The sequence below is a fragment of the Mercenaria mercenaria genome, chromosome 1, assembly GCF_021730395.1.
Source record: "Mercenaria mercenaria strain notata chromosome 1, MADL_Memer_1, whole genome shotgun sequence".
In the NCBI taxonomy this organism is placed as follows: domain Eukaryota; kingdom Metazoa; phylum Mollusca; class Bivalvia; order Venerida; family Veneridae; genus Mercenaria; species Mercenaria mercenaria.
Window position 1 is genome coordinate 99,678,791 of NC_069361.1, and position 14,562 is coordinate 99,693,352.

Below are 14,562 nucleotides of genomic sequence, written 5' to 3' on the forward strand. Positions count from 1 at the left end.
TCTATCAGCTATGTAAAATGAACACAATTTTCTTGCGGAGAAGGGATATGGAATTTTATTAGGGCAAAGGAATCCTAAAGAGCTTACAAACTCACAATCCAAGAAAACATGCATTAAAGGCTTACTTTCTTAATTTTCAAGTACAGTTGAAAAACAAGAATATTATATAACTGTTTAAAGATCCTTTTTCAGATTTGTTTAATGGGTACCATCAGATCTATTTATCTAAAAGAAACTGAAAGTGATAATGCATTTATTGTTAAGACTTGCATCATCAAAAGTAAGTCTTTCCTTATCTGCCAAAGTTAAATGTGAAATCAAAGAACAACAGAAAGTGCAAAATTTGTCATTGAATTTACAAGCGAATTTGGCCATCAGTGGATGATGGATTTCCTGGTATCTTGTGAAATTGCATTGAAAGTTGACAGTCACTATGATATATAGGTCATGAATATACCTAATGTACTCAGGTGAGGTAATTGTAGAATTGTCCATATATATAATGATTTCTGTTATACACTACATGAGAGTAACAGCTTTCTTATTCTTTTGTAGTGACATAGAATCTAAGGCAAAACCCTTTATGTGGCCAGGGTACTGGCTTGCCTAGATAAAACTTAGCAAACACATTAGTTCTATACACTAGAAATACGGTCAAATTGCAAGATTTTCTTGTATCCGCCTGTTTTCCCTCCAGTTTGTTTAAATGTCTAAATGTTTGTAATGTATTTTGGGAACAGTTTGTAATTAAACCTTCTATATTTAAAGATCTTTGGTTCTTTATGTATTTTCAAGCCATTTTGATATGTTTTTGCAGTGCTTGTTGACTTTTGTGACAAGGTTTTTTATTTTTTTCTTTTAATCGCTGCTCGCCCGCTCCAGAAGTAGGTGAAATCCAAAAACAAATATTTTTATTTTTATTTCGCTCGCTCGCTCCTAATTTTTTTGGAAAAATTCCAAGAAATTAATTTGGTGTGGCCTAAAATAAAATTAAACGGCAACAATAGGTGTAGCAATTTATTTATGATTATTTTGCATTGAATCACATGTATATCACATTCGACTTATATTGCAAACAATCAACATATATACCAAAGACACATTATCATTACATGATATTTGTTGTCGATAATATACAACAATTACATTTTTATCACTGTAAGTTCAATCTCTCTTACGAGACATTACAGTGTATATAGATAACAAATAGAATAAAGTAGAAATTGCACTCAATATTTTACATAATACTATAATATGATAAGATTTGTCATTTTCCCGAAACAATACTGAATCTATGAAAATATACAAGAGGTAAAATATATATAAGACAACTATATATTGAAAAAAAACGTTTATGTATAATGCATACGACTCTGAAATCACGTGATGTTCACTTACACGCAAATAATGTGCAGTTGCTGTTTTCAGAACAGAAACACAATAAATATTGGTGTAGCTTTTTATAGAACCTGACTCAAAACTTGTTCATCTGATCGGTTCACTCTAAGCAGACTAGGCATCAAACGATACCCAAACAACTCAGCCAATAGTATTGCTACTTGGATACGTTTATTGGAAAGATGATTAATGTCTGAATGTGCATATATAAATGACCTCTTGTCCTTGCAACGACTGCTTGTATAACTAAATACCAACTACCCGTCTGCAGGAATTACACAGTTGTGACTCATGTACAATCCTCTATTATTTATTATTGTCAAACAATGTTTCTTAATGTAATCGCATTTAACAGATTTACAATCCAAACTACGCAAAATAGAATTAACCTTTCTGTTTCGCGTCTGCCAAACCACTGCATAAAAGAAAATAAATAAAGTTTTGCCCGTTTACTTAACCCTTAGCATGCTGGCGGCAAGTGATTTTGCCTTTGCGATCAGTGCAGACCAAGATCAGCCTGCACATCCGTGCAGTCTGATCATGGTCTGCACTGTTCGCCATTCAGTCAGTATCTCTTTAGTATGCACCCCTTTTAACAGTTAATGGTACTGCCAAAATTGAAAGATGGACAAGTTCATTATAGAAATTTAGCAGGACAAGGCTTAATAAGTCCAGGTCAGTTAAAACAACCGTTTTCTGAAGAAATATACCACGACAGCTAGAATGCAGTTTTGATGAAAAAAAAACACTTTTAAATAACAAAAAAGTAATGGTTGTCAGGCCAAAAAGAAACATGTCTTTTCCTTTCAAATCTACATGGACATAGGCCAAGAAAATTATTAGGATCTGCAGAACTTAAATATCTTTTATGTCAGTAAGTGTAAAAGGTGACAAAAAGTACACTTTCAATAGGTTTTACAAAAACAATGCCAAAATTTCTAAATTTAGAAGCATTATTAGCAAAATACATTCCGAAAAGGTAAATGTATGTCAAATGGCCGTACTTTTAAAAAGTTCAACTTATCTGAAAGAACAACTGCTATGTGAAAGTTGAAGATGAAACCTTGCCAGACGACAGCAAGAGACGGGATCAAAATAGCACGTGACAGTTAAGACCAAGAATCAAGAACTGGTTGTGACCGGTCCGATAAATGTTACGGACAGTCCATTTAAGGTTACGATTTTTGTATTTGTTCGTAAGTAAATCAGTTTCTTAAAGCTGATATTTTGCTGAATTTGCAAAATTATGTCAAAATGATTCTTTACTGAAATATGTTGCAAGTCTTAGTTCCTTTGAAGCAGAACATATGTTCACATTTAGCTCCATACATGAATGTTTTTTGTGCCTATGATGCCAATAAATACTAGAAACATTCAATATATAACATTTATAGGACACCTTAAATCTAAAACTGATTTTACTGATAAGCTGAATTGTAACAGAAAAGAAACTCATAAACTCATTTTCAAATAAAACTAGAATATCTCTTTACACATGTACATATGACATTCACCATAATCAAATAAATGCACGCACTTTGCCGGCTGCACAACTTACTATGTGTTGATCTTCGTCCATGTATTGTTTTTTTTGTAAATGACCGAACCGTAATGCATTTGTATTCAAATAATCTTGCAAGTTATGAAACTGCATAAAAATGGTCTCGAATGGTATATAACTTGCAAAAGAAAAGTGCCCTTTTGGCGAATATCTGTATAACTATTTCTTAATTTGTATTTTTTTTTTCAAGTCAACATTTTTGATTAGTTTGTGTCCATTCTCCTCAAAGAAAGTTCGTATAAAGGCATGAAACGCGATGAAACACAATTTGTGCTGAAGTATAAATAATCTGTGTGTGTTTGAAGTAATTAACCGTTACCTTCCCTTTTTATACACGATCGTGCTTGTATATATTTCATTATGTACTCTCCATACCTTCATTTCAAATTAACTTTTCTATTAATTCCAGTTCCAATGAGTGTAAGTTCTTTTATAAGTTATAGAAAGCGAAAAGTTCAAATATCCATTTGTCTGGACGGACAAGGTTTGGAACATATGCCGATTTAAAGTAATATGAGCGGTCAGTTCTAGGATTGCTAATCACAAAAGCTGTCCTATCTGTGAACAGTGTACAATACATCACTTTATTTCCATGCATTTTGCTCATCTGAGAAGTGTTAACGTATAAATATATAGTTTTTAGGTATGGCATTTACACTCACTTCTTCACATTAACGCACAAATCGTAGACGTCCTCTCTGAATGCATGTATTCGCCATTTTTTAAAACAAAATTGCAGATGATTTATATATGCATATGTCCAACTGTCATAGAATGCATTTTTACTACTTTTCGCTAGCACCAACCTGCCATTGATATCTATTCAATCAGAGTCTAGCTCGAAGTACGATATGAAATTTATTATAGTAAGTTATAAAATGCATACGACGAGGAGAAGTAAAGGGCAGTTAAATTATGCTTTGATTTCACTCTCTGAGTGAGAATTTTTATTACTGTTCATCCACTGTTTTACTTTCCTCGACGATGTTATTTCTATTGCTCGTGGTGTATCCATATCATCATCATCATAAAGTTCATTTTCTCGTGCAATTACATCTAACGCGTCTTCACTTTTTCTGCTATAGCGCATGCGCGATTTGTTATTTTCGGAATCACAATTTCGCGGCGTATTCTCTAACGCGTCGGCATCCGAGTCTGATGAAATTCGCGAGCGCCGCTTCTTTTTCTTTTTATTTGTTTGTGTGGTATTGCGAATAGGTAAAAGAAGGGCCGTCGCTTGACCTTGGCGTTGTTCTATTTCCCGGTTTGTGTTAGGCAACGACTGTTGTAGGTAAGATTGGTCAGCCACCTGGTGGACTGGATGCTTAAAAGATTCTGTTCTCTTAACAGAAAGAGAGTTTGTTTTATCCTTTTTCTTATCTCGACGCGCAGTTGATTTGTCGGCACGTGGACTAGAGTCTTTTGAAAATATACTCGGCAATACACTTCCTTTCTCTTCTCTTCCAGTTGATTCATTTGAGTCACTTTCACTCGCATTTTCTAATCTGTTAAAAATGTTTGCGTCTACGTTATTAAAATCCCTTCGAATGTTTAAATTTGACGGGCAGCTGGGTGACCGGCAGTATGACGACCGTAGATCCCTCGTCATTGATCGATGTCGCGTGGAACGGGAACCAGGTAAACTAGCAATGCTTGTTGAGTTGGCGCGGTCGATTGTGGGAAATTTCAATGGAGTACTCGAAAGTGACACCGGAACACTCCCACGTGTGTGTGACTTCCGGGCACTGTGATTTATATAATCGCTTGGATCAGTTTCACTTCCAAGAGATATGGCACTTTTTCTTGAAATGGGTGGAAATAAAGACGATTCCTCCATTGTTGATTGTAGATACTGTGGTGGTGTTGCCGACAGTTCAGAACCAATCAGTCCAGGTGGCATGACTCTGTAGGAACGTTTGGCATGTCCCGTACAGTTACAACATTGTAAAGTCTCTTACGATCACACAGCTGCAGAATGTTTGGTATTCTGTTCGTAGGTATACTCTAAATGTGGTGTTTAAATGACCTTTTCCTAAAAGTACTTTTGTTCTGTTTTACAGATGACTTCGTTGAAGGTTAACAGTTCAACTATATGATTTATTTCCAATATTGTCTAAGGAAATGTCACATTTACAGTGCTGAAATGTAGTTGTTTCTATGTCGGTAATAAGTTATCTAGTTCACTTCTTGTAACACCTGAAAATATAGATTATCAATGGTATAGTTATTGCACATTTCACACAATCAAACTATGCATAGAAATGTAACTGCCTTCTAAAGTGTGAAACATTGAATGTTCTTACGTTGATGGCTGTTTTAGGCTTTGTTCCCTTACGGCTCTATGGCCCAGAAGTACAATCGGCGATTAATTAAGGTTTGAATAGCTCAGACTTAAAGGAGTAACAATAAAAAAAAAGTTCAGACATAGAAAGTGTATAAGTAAAGCTATGTTCTCTCAGTCGGAATCAATGATAGTTGCATTGCTGACCCGCATTCATCGCCTATAAATAAATGAAATGCTCATTAAGTTTGACCCGCATAAGTAAATTGCCGGTAAAATTGTCAAGATGTTTTCAGGATAAGTCAGTTAGATTAATAATTAAGGGAAACATCCGAAGAAACTTAAGCGAATTCAGTTACAGTTGCGTGATCCAGTACAGGCTGAATAATTAACCAATTACCGCCGGGTCTCGGACAGGGACTGTTCCGAAGTGAATAATTTATTAAATGGCGAGTCTACATGTTGAAATGGACATTATCAAAAAGTTAATACTCTTAGTGAAGGTGCATATGTACAATCACGGACATGAGAGCATGACAAAATGTTATATAGACCGAAGTACAAAAAAGTTTCGAAGTACAGAAAGTTGCATTGAAACATTTCTACTGCCCGTCACATACCTGAAAAACGGCTGCAAGATAATGAATATATTACCGATTTTTTTTTTTTGGATTTTTTTTTTTGATTTTTTTTTTGGATTTTTTTATGAACGCCAACCATTTTCTCAATCATTGACCTACGGATTCTAAAAGAGAAATTATTTTATTTGGTTTTATTTTTATTACTTTTTTTTTTTCAATAAAATGTCCATCTTTGAGAATGCTATAATATGACGGCTCAAGTGTATGTATATATAATTAGAATTAATCGTTTGTTTAACGTACGTATCTGCAGTTTATAAGAAAAGAAATTACCTTGTAAAGCATTTCCCATATCTCTTGTCCTAAATTTACTCCATCATAGACAATGTACATATAGAAATCTGTTTTGTTTCTAAATTGACTATCAAAAGACCTAAATTGATTACATGTAATACTGAATTTATGAATAACATCAAATAATACACAGTACTTTTAAAAAAGGATTAATTGTACATTTTACTGGCTGATTTATCCGAGTGTTTACCATTCGATAGAGATCTAAAATGGAATTTAGAGATTTAGAATTCTTTTAATTGAGATATCAAGATTACGGACTTACAATTGAAAATAAGCCAAATTTAGGAACGCCTGAGGAACACAAGGATTTTCATTTTTATTTCGCATTTATATAATATTTACATTCACCACGACTTTGATTAACCACTACGACACGCCTACGTACCCTGCATAGTGACAATAAGGATATACGATATATAACAAATATATGAGCCGCGCCATGAGAAATCCAACATAGTGCGTTTGCGACCAGCATGGATCCAGAGCAGCCTGCGCACCCGCGCAGTCTGGCCGGGATCCAAGCTGTTCGCTTTCAAAGCCTATTGTACTTTGAGAAACCGTTAGCGAACAGCATGGATCCTGACCAGACTGCGCGGATGCGCAGACTGGTCTGGATTCATGCTGGTCGCAAACGCACTATGTTGGTTTTCTCATGGTTCATATTAGTAATAAAATTATAAACCACTTTGACTTTAATAAAATATAACATTGTTTGCACTTTGAACTAGGAGTACATAGCGTAGGTGCGTACGAATGTGAAACGCAACATATAACGTTTTTAGTGGTAAAATATCTTAATGGGATTTTTCTGTTTTTTTGTAAATCTGCACTGAAACTGGTTCTTTAGCAATGTAACAAAGTTAAAACCTGCGTTTGACAGTTCAGGAAATTCCCTTATTTGTTCGTAAAAGTTTCTTTTAAGTTAGTGATCTTCTTTTGTATCCATCTTATGTATTTCCTGTATAATTTTAAAAGACCTTATAAAATGTTAATTATTTATTTATATTAGCTTTCTGTTGAAATACGCATGTATTAAAATCCTCGAGGTTTAAGATCTACAGGTGATTTATATGTCCAAGCTGTCTTCAATGACCAAACACCTGTAAATATTTGCTTGTATTAGTAGGCAGTGGTTCTAAAAGTACAAACTTCAAGTTCGCACAATATATTTAAGATAAAATTATATTTGTTTATTTAACTGCATCAACGTGCACAATCTAAAAACATTATTAAAGGGTGTTTCTGAAAAAAAAAGGGTTATTTAAGGCAAAAATAAAAGAATATCCTTTGTAAATATTTGAAAAAAAATGGATACAACTCCGTTAAATTTTTAGTGTACCCTTACATTACTAGGTATATTTTTATCTCTATGCACTTTTTACCTATAGGCATGATAAAAGCATGCATGATTAAAGCATAACATCAAGTGGAAAGAATGACATTTTCTGTATAAGTTTATAATAGTCTCGTCCATTTACAACCTCGTCAAACATCGTCCATTTTCAAGAACAAGAATCTCGTCCATTTAAAGAATCTCGTCCATTTTCAAAAATCTCGTCCGTTTACAAGAACCTCGTCCACTTACAAGGATCAGTAAACTACACAATAGCATCAATATAATTATGCACATGGTTTTACTTTGACAGAGTCACAAGCATTATAAGAGATTCATACATACTATTGACAATGCATGTAATATGAAGAAGAAAAGTAAACCATGCTTATCCGTCTCTTATAATTCTGTTAAGAATGGCATATGAGCCGCGTCATGAGAAAATCAACATAGTGCGTCCGCGCAGTCTGGTCAGGATCCATGCTGTTCGCTTTCAAGGCATATTGCAGTTAGAGAAACCGTTAGCGAACAGCATGGATCCTGACCAGACTGCGCGGATGCGCAGGCTGGTCTGGATCCATGCTGGTCGCAAATGCACTATGTTGGTTTTCTCATGGTGCGGCTCATATGCATTTTCATAAGACTTCATAATGTTTTAACTAAAGCACCTATCATCTTACATTTGATATGAAATGCAATGATTAACAGACAGGTCTGTGAATTATATTTGCGCACTGAGTAATTTATAATATGTTTAACATCGGATTCCGTAAAATAAGAGCCAAAATTATAATACACATGTACATTATTCGATTAAAAAGTCCAACAAAATGTGCTCTATATATACTATAAATGAGTTCTTCTTGCAGGTTTTGGCGACTTCTTTTTGTAAAAACAAACAATTTTTAAAATCCACATAATTTCACAAGGTGAAAAACCTTGATATAGCTACTGTCAGAAAGAGAACAATATCTATTTAAATACCAATATTTATGCGTCAAGTGTGATACAAATATCCAGAAATATGAGAAAATCAAAGAAACAATTTGAATACTGTCAGACTGTATTATGCTGGATCGCAGGTAATATAGATTGATTACTGATATAACATGGATAGGATTGGTATTGATAAACGCTGTTCACTCAACAACTTCACTCTATAAACAGGTTGTATCCCTTGACCTAACGGCATGTAACGGGTTTTAGGGTAAGTGCCACTTCCGTTCAACATACTGTATAAAACCGTATTTGTTAAGTAAATTAATCATGTTGTTGTACAAATCATTCGGGTTATTTTTAAAGTATATATCAGTCTGTTTGTTTACTATGTCTGTCTTATTGAATAGAATATTTGCGTATGTATGTCTCTATATGTCTTTCTGTGCATTCTGCGTGCGTGCGTGCGTGCGTGCGTGCGTGTGTGTATGTGTTTGTTTATTGGTCTCTTAGATCCGCTTTTTATTTTAGTTCTATGAAACGAAAAAAATTTAAAAATAATAATAAAAGCTGCGTTACCTTTCCTGTACATTTAATCAATTTAACCTTTAATTCCTTACGCGGTAAATAATTCTACAACTACGATAAACTGTTCTTAATAATAGAAATTGAACTGTTTCTTTAAACTTCTTTTGATAATGTGAATTCATATAGTATATCTATAAGTCCCTGAACTTTTATCGCCACAGCACGCACCATAAACTTAGCATTGTTTTATCCAGTGTTAAAGTTGCATTCCACTTAAAAAGGAGCGATCTTTTTACTTATATTTCCCTTCATCGAATCAATACTGTTCGGTGAAATCAATAATACATCAAAGAAGCAAAGGACCGATTTACCGCTATAACAAAACTTTTATGTAAGAAAAACTAGTTGTCATGAGAAGTAAGTAATGGAATGCGTGCCAGATAACTTGAAATGGAATCATTAAATATTTATATCACGTGCCAGTCTAATCACGTGATGTATGTCCTGCATGTGGTGCACACTGCTTGCTATATTATGTTGAAGAAATATCTTCGTTTTAGCGGACATAATTTTGTGGGGATTTTCCAGAAATTACTACTTTGTGAGACCGTCAAATTTTGGGGGAAATAGCACACACAACTATAGTCGATTTAGAACAAGGCAGTCTGAAAGACAACTAAATCCCCCGCCACTGCTATGGATAGTGAAAGGGTAAACCTTTGATTTTAGCTGTGACCTTGACCTTGAACTGACATGGCTGACTCATGAATTCTGCACAACGTCTTGATGAGGTGATCATTTGACCCAAGTTTGATGAAAATCCTTCAAGGGGTTAAGGAGATACAGAGTGGACACCAAATGGAAGGCTCAAACCTTCGACCCTTAGTTGTGACCTTGACCTTGAGCTGGCATGGTTGACTCATAATTTCTGCACATCGTTCTGATGAGGTTATCATTTGACCCAAGTTTTATAAAATTCCTTCAAGGGGTTTAGGAGATATAGAGTGGACACGAAATGGAAGGCTCAAACCTTTGACCTTCAGTTGTGACCTTGACCTTGAGCCGACATGGCTGACTCATAAGTGCTGCACATCGCCCTGATGAGGTGATTGTTTGACCCAAGTTTGATGAAAATCCTTCAAGGGGTTTAGGAGATATAGAGCGGACACAAAATGGAAGGCTCAAACCTTTGACCCTAAGTTGTGACCTTGACCTTGAGCCGGCATGACTGAATCATGGGTTCTGCACATCGTCTTGATGAGGTGATTATTTGATCCAAGTTTTATAAAATTCCTTCAAGGGGGTTAAGAGATATAGAGCGGACACAAAATGGAAGGCTCAAACCTTTGACCTTAAGTTGTGACCTTGACCTTGAGCCGGTATGGATGACTCATGGATTCTGCACATCGTCTTGATGAGGTGATCATTTGACCCAAGTTTTATAAAATTCTTTCAAGGGGTTTAGGAGATACAGAGCGGACACAAAATGGCAGGCTCAAACCTTTGACCTTGAGTTGTGACCTTGACCTTGAACCGACAACACTGACTCATGGGTTCTGCACATCGTCTTGATGAGGTGATCATTTGAACCAAGTTTCATGAAAAGCCTTCAAGGGGTTTAGGAGGTATGGACCGGACACGATTTTGTTACGGACGGGAGGACGGACGGACGGAAGGACGGACGCAGACCATTCCTATAATCCCTCCGCCACGACGGGGGATTAAAAATGACCCAACAAACAATACACTGCTGATCAAAAAGATAAATTTCAAAACACACATTTATGGAATACTTTCTTTTGTGAAGTAATTAACAAAGCCAATGCTCTATGACTGCTTTGATAGCTACCCTGTCCTGTAGCATACACAAATACTTCTTTTTCACCGATCGAAAATTGATGTCCCGGTATTACAATAAATCAACAAAATGAAATATTATGAAATAGTGTTACATTTATGTACATACGGCTAATTGGTAGAAGATGTGTGCATAGTAACTGAACCAACCTGCTGCAAGGTGGAATATTTGCGCATAGGAACTGGACCAGCCTGCTGACTGGTGTAATATTTGTGCATAGGAACTGGACCGACCTGCTGACTGGTGGAATATTTGTGCATAGGAACTGGACCGACCTGCTGACTGGTGGAATATTTGTGCATAGGAACTGCTGACTGGTGGAGTATTTGTGCATAAGGACTGGACCAACCTACTAACTGGTGGAATATTTGTGCATAGGGACTGAACCAACTTGCTGACTGGTGGAATATGTGTACATAAGGACTGGACCAACCTGCTGATCGGTGGAAAATAATGCACATACGTGCTGACCCAATCTGTTGATGTACATTTGGACCTAACTAACCTGTTGACGTATGTAAGGACTGAACCAACCGACTGGTTGTTGGTGAATATGTTCATACAGACTGAACCAAGCAGCTCATTGTTGAAGAATATGTACAAACTGGCTGAAACTGCCTGATGATACTAAGAATGTATGTAAATACGTACTGAATCAACCTGCTGGTTGTCTGAGAATATGTACAACTCTATCAAGTCAAGTACACAGTTAGGTTCCTCAGAAAGATGTCAAGAACGTTTTCACATGACGTTGACTCGGGTCTGGTTTTGTACAACGTCATCCTTTATAGTCAATACTGTGCAAGAAAAAATAAAAGTACGCTTTGTGACTAACAAGAAAGACAGAAAACTATTTATTCCCCCTTCCAGATATATATAACTTCAAAAATCATATCACTGATATTTTACTTAAATGGTTAATAGGCTGCAATCCATGTTGTGACATTTTCACAAAGCTAATAACATGATATGATATTACATTATCGAATAAATACCTGCTTAATAGCCATAAACGAACTTTTAAACATTTTTTTAGTCATTTAAACCCTTTTATCAACAAATCTGTCAATCCAAATCGTTTGAAACTTTAAGTATTATTCAACAGAAAATTATCGTAGTCGATAATTGAAGATCGATAACTGATATCAAATCAGCTGTGATATATATGTAGACATTAAGAATTTACCTTTCTAAGTATTATACTAAATATTTGAAATGTTTATCAAACAAATTGAGGGTAAAATTTGCGATTGCTATCTTAAATTACAACACCGGGTGAAGTTACATGTATGTCACTTTACCTAATAGCAACCATTTGAAAGAATTATTTTAATTGTCGTCTAATGCCGTTAGGGGAAAGCAGGACAGAAAGACAAAAAGAATGATGTAACGCATGTATAATTATTATTTCTTAGAGTGCGTTCGATTCGGACAAGAGAGAGAACACTAGTGTTACACTTGCGCATGCGCAGTTTACTGTCGAATCGAACAGGCTCGAGTCAGGTCGAGTTGAGCGTAAATATGATCAATCAAAAGGATTTTAATCAAAAGGACGCATCTACATTAATTCGATAAATTTGCATTGTTTATCAACATCACCTTCGATGCAAAGATTAAACTTTATTTACAATCGGTACAACTTGTGCTCAGTGCTAACCTTTCGCTTTCCGTTGCTACGCCGCCGTTTTGTCAGTAGGGGAAACTTCCCGTTCGGGAAATCATTTATGGGTTTTTCCCTACTTCCAGAATGGGAAACTTGTTACTTTTTATAGTAACATGCTTCCCGTTCGGGAAGCAATATCGAACGTTTTAGACCCATTTCATTCAAAATAGCCGGTGCATAAGAATATACACAAGATCTGCAAATTGAATATGCCACATTAAACTTGAATGATATATCTAAATTTCTACCGTTCAAAATTTTTTTAAATGTCTTATTGAATATTTTATTCGACAGTGAAATTGACCATTTTCTTCAGAAATTGCTTAAAATCAGAGTTTCCTGAATTGGAAACCTAACTTCCCGATCGGGAAACCTAGCCTTTTAGTTACTTCACAATCAGGAAACTGAAAGCATTCAGAAAATTTATTCTTTTATTTTGTTATAAAAAGCAATTATTTCAAATTTCAAGTTTTCAGGGAGTTGTGATCCTGTAATTTGATGTGTCTGGTGCCCCAGGATTTTAACAGACTCATATGAGTTTGGGTTCAAAGGCAGTGGTTATTTGAATATTTACTTTAGACACATTCCAAGATTTTGTCTTGTGTGACTCCAGCATAGTTTCTGACGTAAATGTATTTCTTTCTCCTTTTAGGTCGTCTGATTTTTTTGATAAAAACATCTATGAGGTATTGTCGTCACTTGATCGTTGGCGTATGTGTCTGCGTTTGTTAAATATTTTGTTTAGGTGTACTTTTTCTTAAACATTGTAAGGGTAACAGCTTAAAAACTTTGCACGTAAGGGGACTATGTATGCCTAGAACCACAACTCTTATATGCATTTTGATAAAATAATTGCCCTTTACTGTACTTGGAAAATTTTAGTTTCTTGGTTAAATTTTTTGTTTAGGTCAAAAACTAAGAGCTACAGTTTTGAAACTTTGCACACTTGTTTATCAAGAACTATAACTCTAATCAGCATTTTGTCAGAATTACGGCCATTTTTGTAGTCTTAGAAAATCCCAACTATATCTTTTTAAGATCTTTTGTATGTGTTACTACATAATGCTCAACTTTTGTCAGTGCTTGACTCTGAATAAGAGCTTTGCAAGTACAAATTTTAACAGTAAAATTCAAATCAGAGTTATGAGGATTGTTTCTCCTAGTGAAGACTTTGATAGTTAATAACTATTTTAATTTTCAAGTCAAAATCTTTGATAGAAACAGAGATATTTGACTTCATCAAAAACTTTTTCAAAAAAAACCAAAAGTCTAAGTTAAAAAGGGGCATAACTCTGTCAAAATTCAAATCAGTGTTATGGGGATTGTTTCTCCTGGTGTAGACTTAAATAGTAAAAAACTATTTTAATCTTTGATAGTAACAGAGATATCTGACTTTATCAAACATTTCTACACTACAAAATCAAAGTTAAAAAGGGGCATAACTCTGGTAAATATCAAGTTATGAGGATTGTTTTCTGGTGTAGACTTTGACAGTAAATACCTATTGTAAGTTTTAAGTAAAAAACTTTGATAGTTGCAGAGATATTTGACTTTATCAAAAACTTTAACAAAAAATCTAAGTTAAAAAAGAGAATAATTATATCACAAGTCAAATCAGAGTTACGTGGATTGGTGTAGACTTTGATAGTAAATAACATTTTTTAAGACTGAAGTCATATTTTTGTTTACTTCTCTTTTTAGGTTTAAAGCAGAAAAAGCATTTGTCACCTTTGCATTTGGGTGTGCAGAAAAGGAGGACATATTAAGAGATTGTAATGCTGTATCAGCTATAAATAGAGACACAGAATCCTTGATTAACTTGAATTTTGATAAATATAAAAGTGAAAGAAACAAAGTAGTTATATCTTTTCTTGAAGGTATCACATCTGACACAGTGAAAACACAAAATACTGTAAGAGCATGTGTTGCATTTGAACAGATTTTACAGTTTCAGGTAGATGCATCTTATGACCCCAGTTTCCTTTATGTTTAATGTTTTACAATATCAAACAGCACAAGGTTAATTGTCTGTCAGTATTGGTTCTAATCTTTAGCTCGATTTTTAA

The 14,562-nt window shown here is 34.9% G+C and overlaps 1 protein-coding gene across 2 annotated transcripts in view; it reads right to left on the reverse strand.

Moving 5' to 3' along the window:
* Positions 1–1,003: 1,003 nt before the first annotated feature.
* LOC128546996 (uncharacterized) overlaps positions 1,004–14,562 on the reverse strand; it is a 30,821-nt gene continuing 17,262 nt past the window's right edge. Inside the window, exons 1-2 of one of the 2 annotated variants that reach the window (XM_053518475.1) lie at positions 11,485–11,627; positions 1,004–5,155 (exon numbers count right to left, since the gene is read on the reverse strand). In XM_053518475.1, the coding sequence (XP_053374450.1) occupies positions 3,873–4,859 (987 nt within the window). In that variant the 5' untranslated portion in view covers positions 4,860–5,155; positions 11,485–11,627 and the 3' untranslated portion in view covers positions 1,004–3,872. Of the gene's footprint in view, positions 5,156–11,484; positions 11,628–14,562 lie in introns of those variants that run through there. The other variant, XM_053518472.1, reaches the window with a different exon arrangement.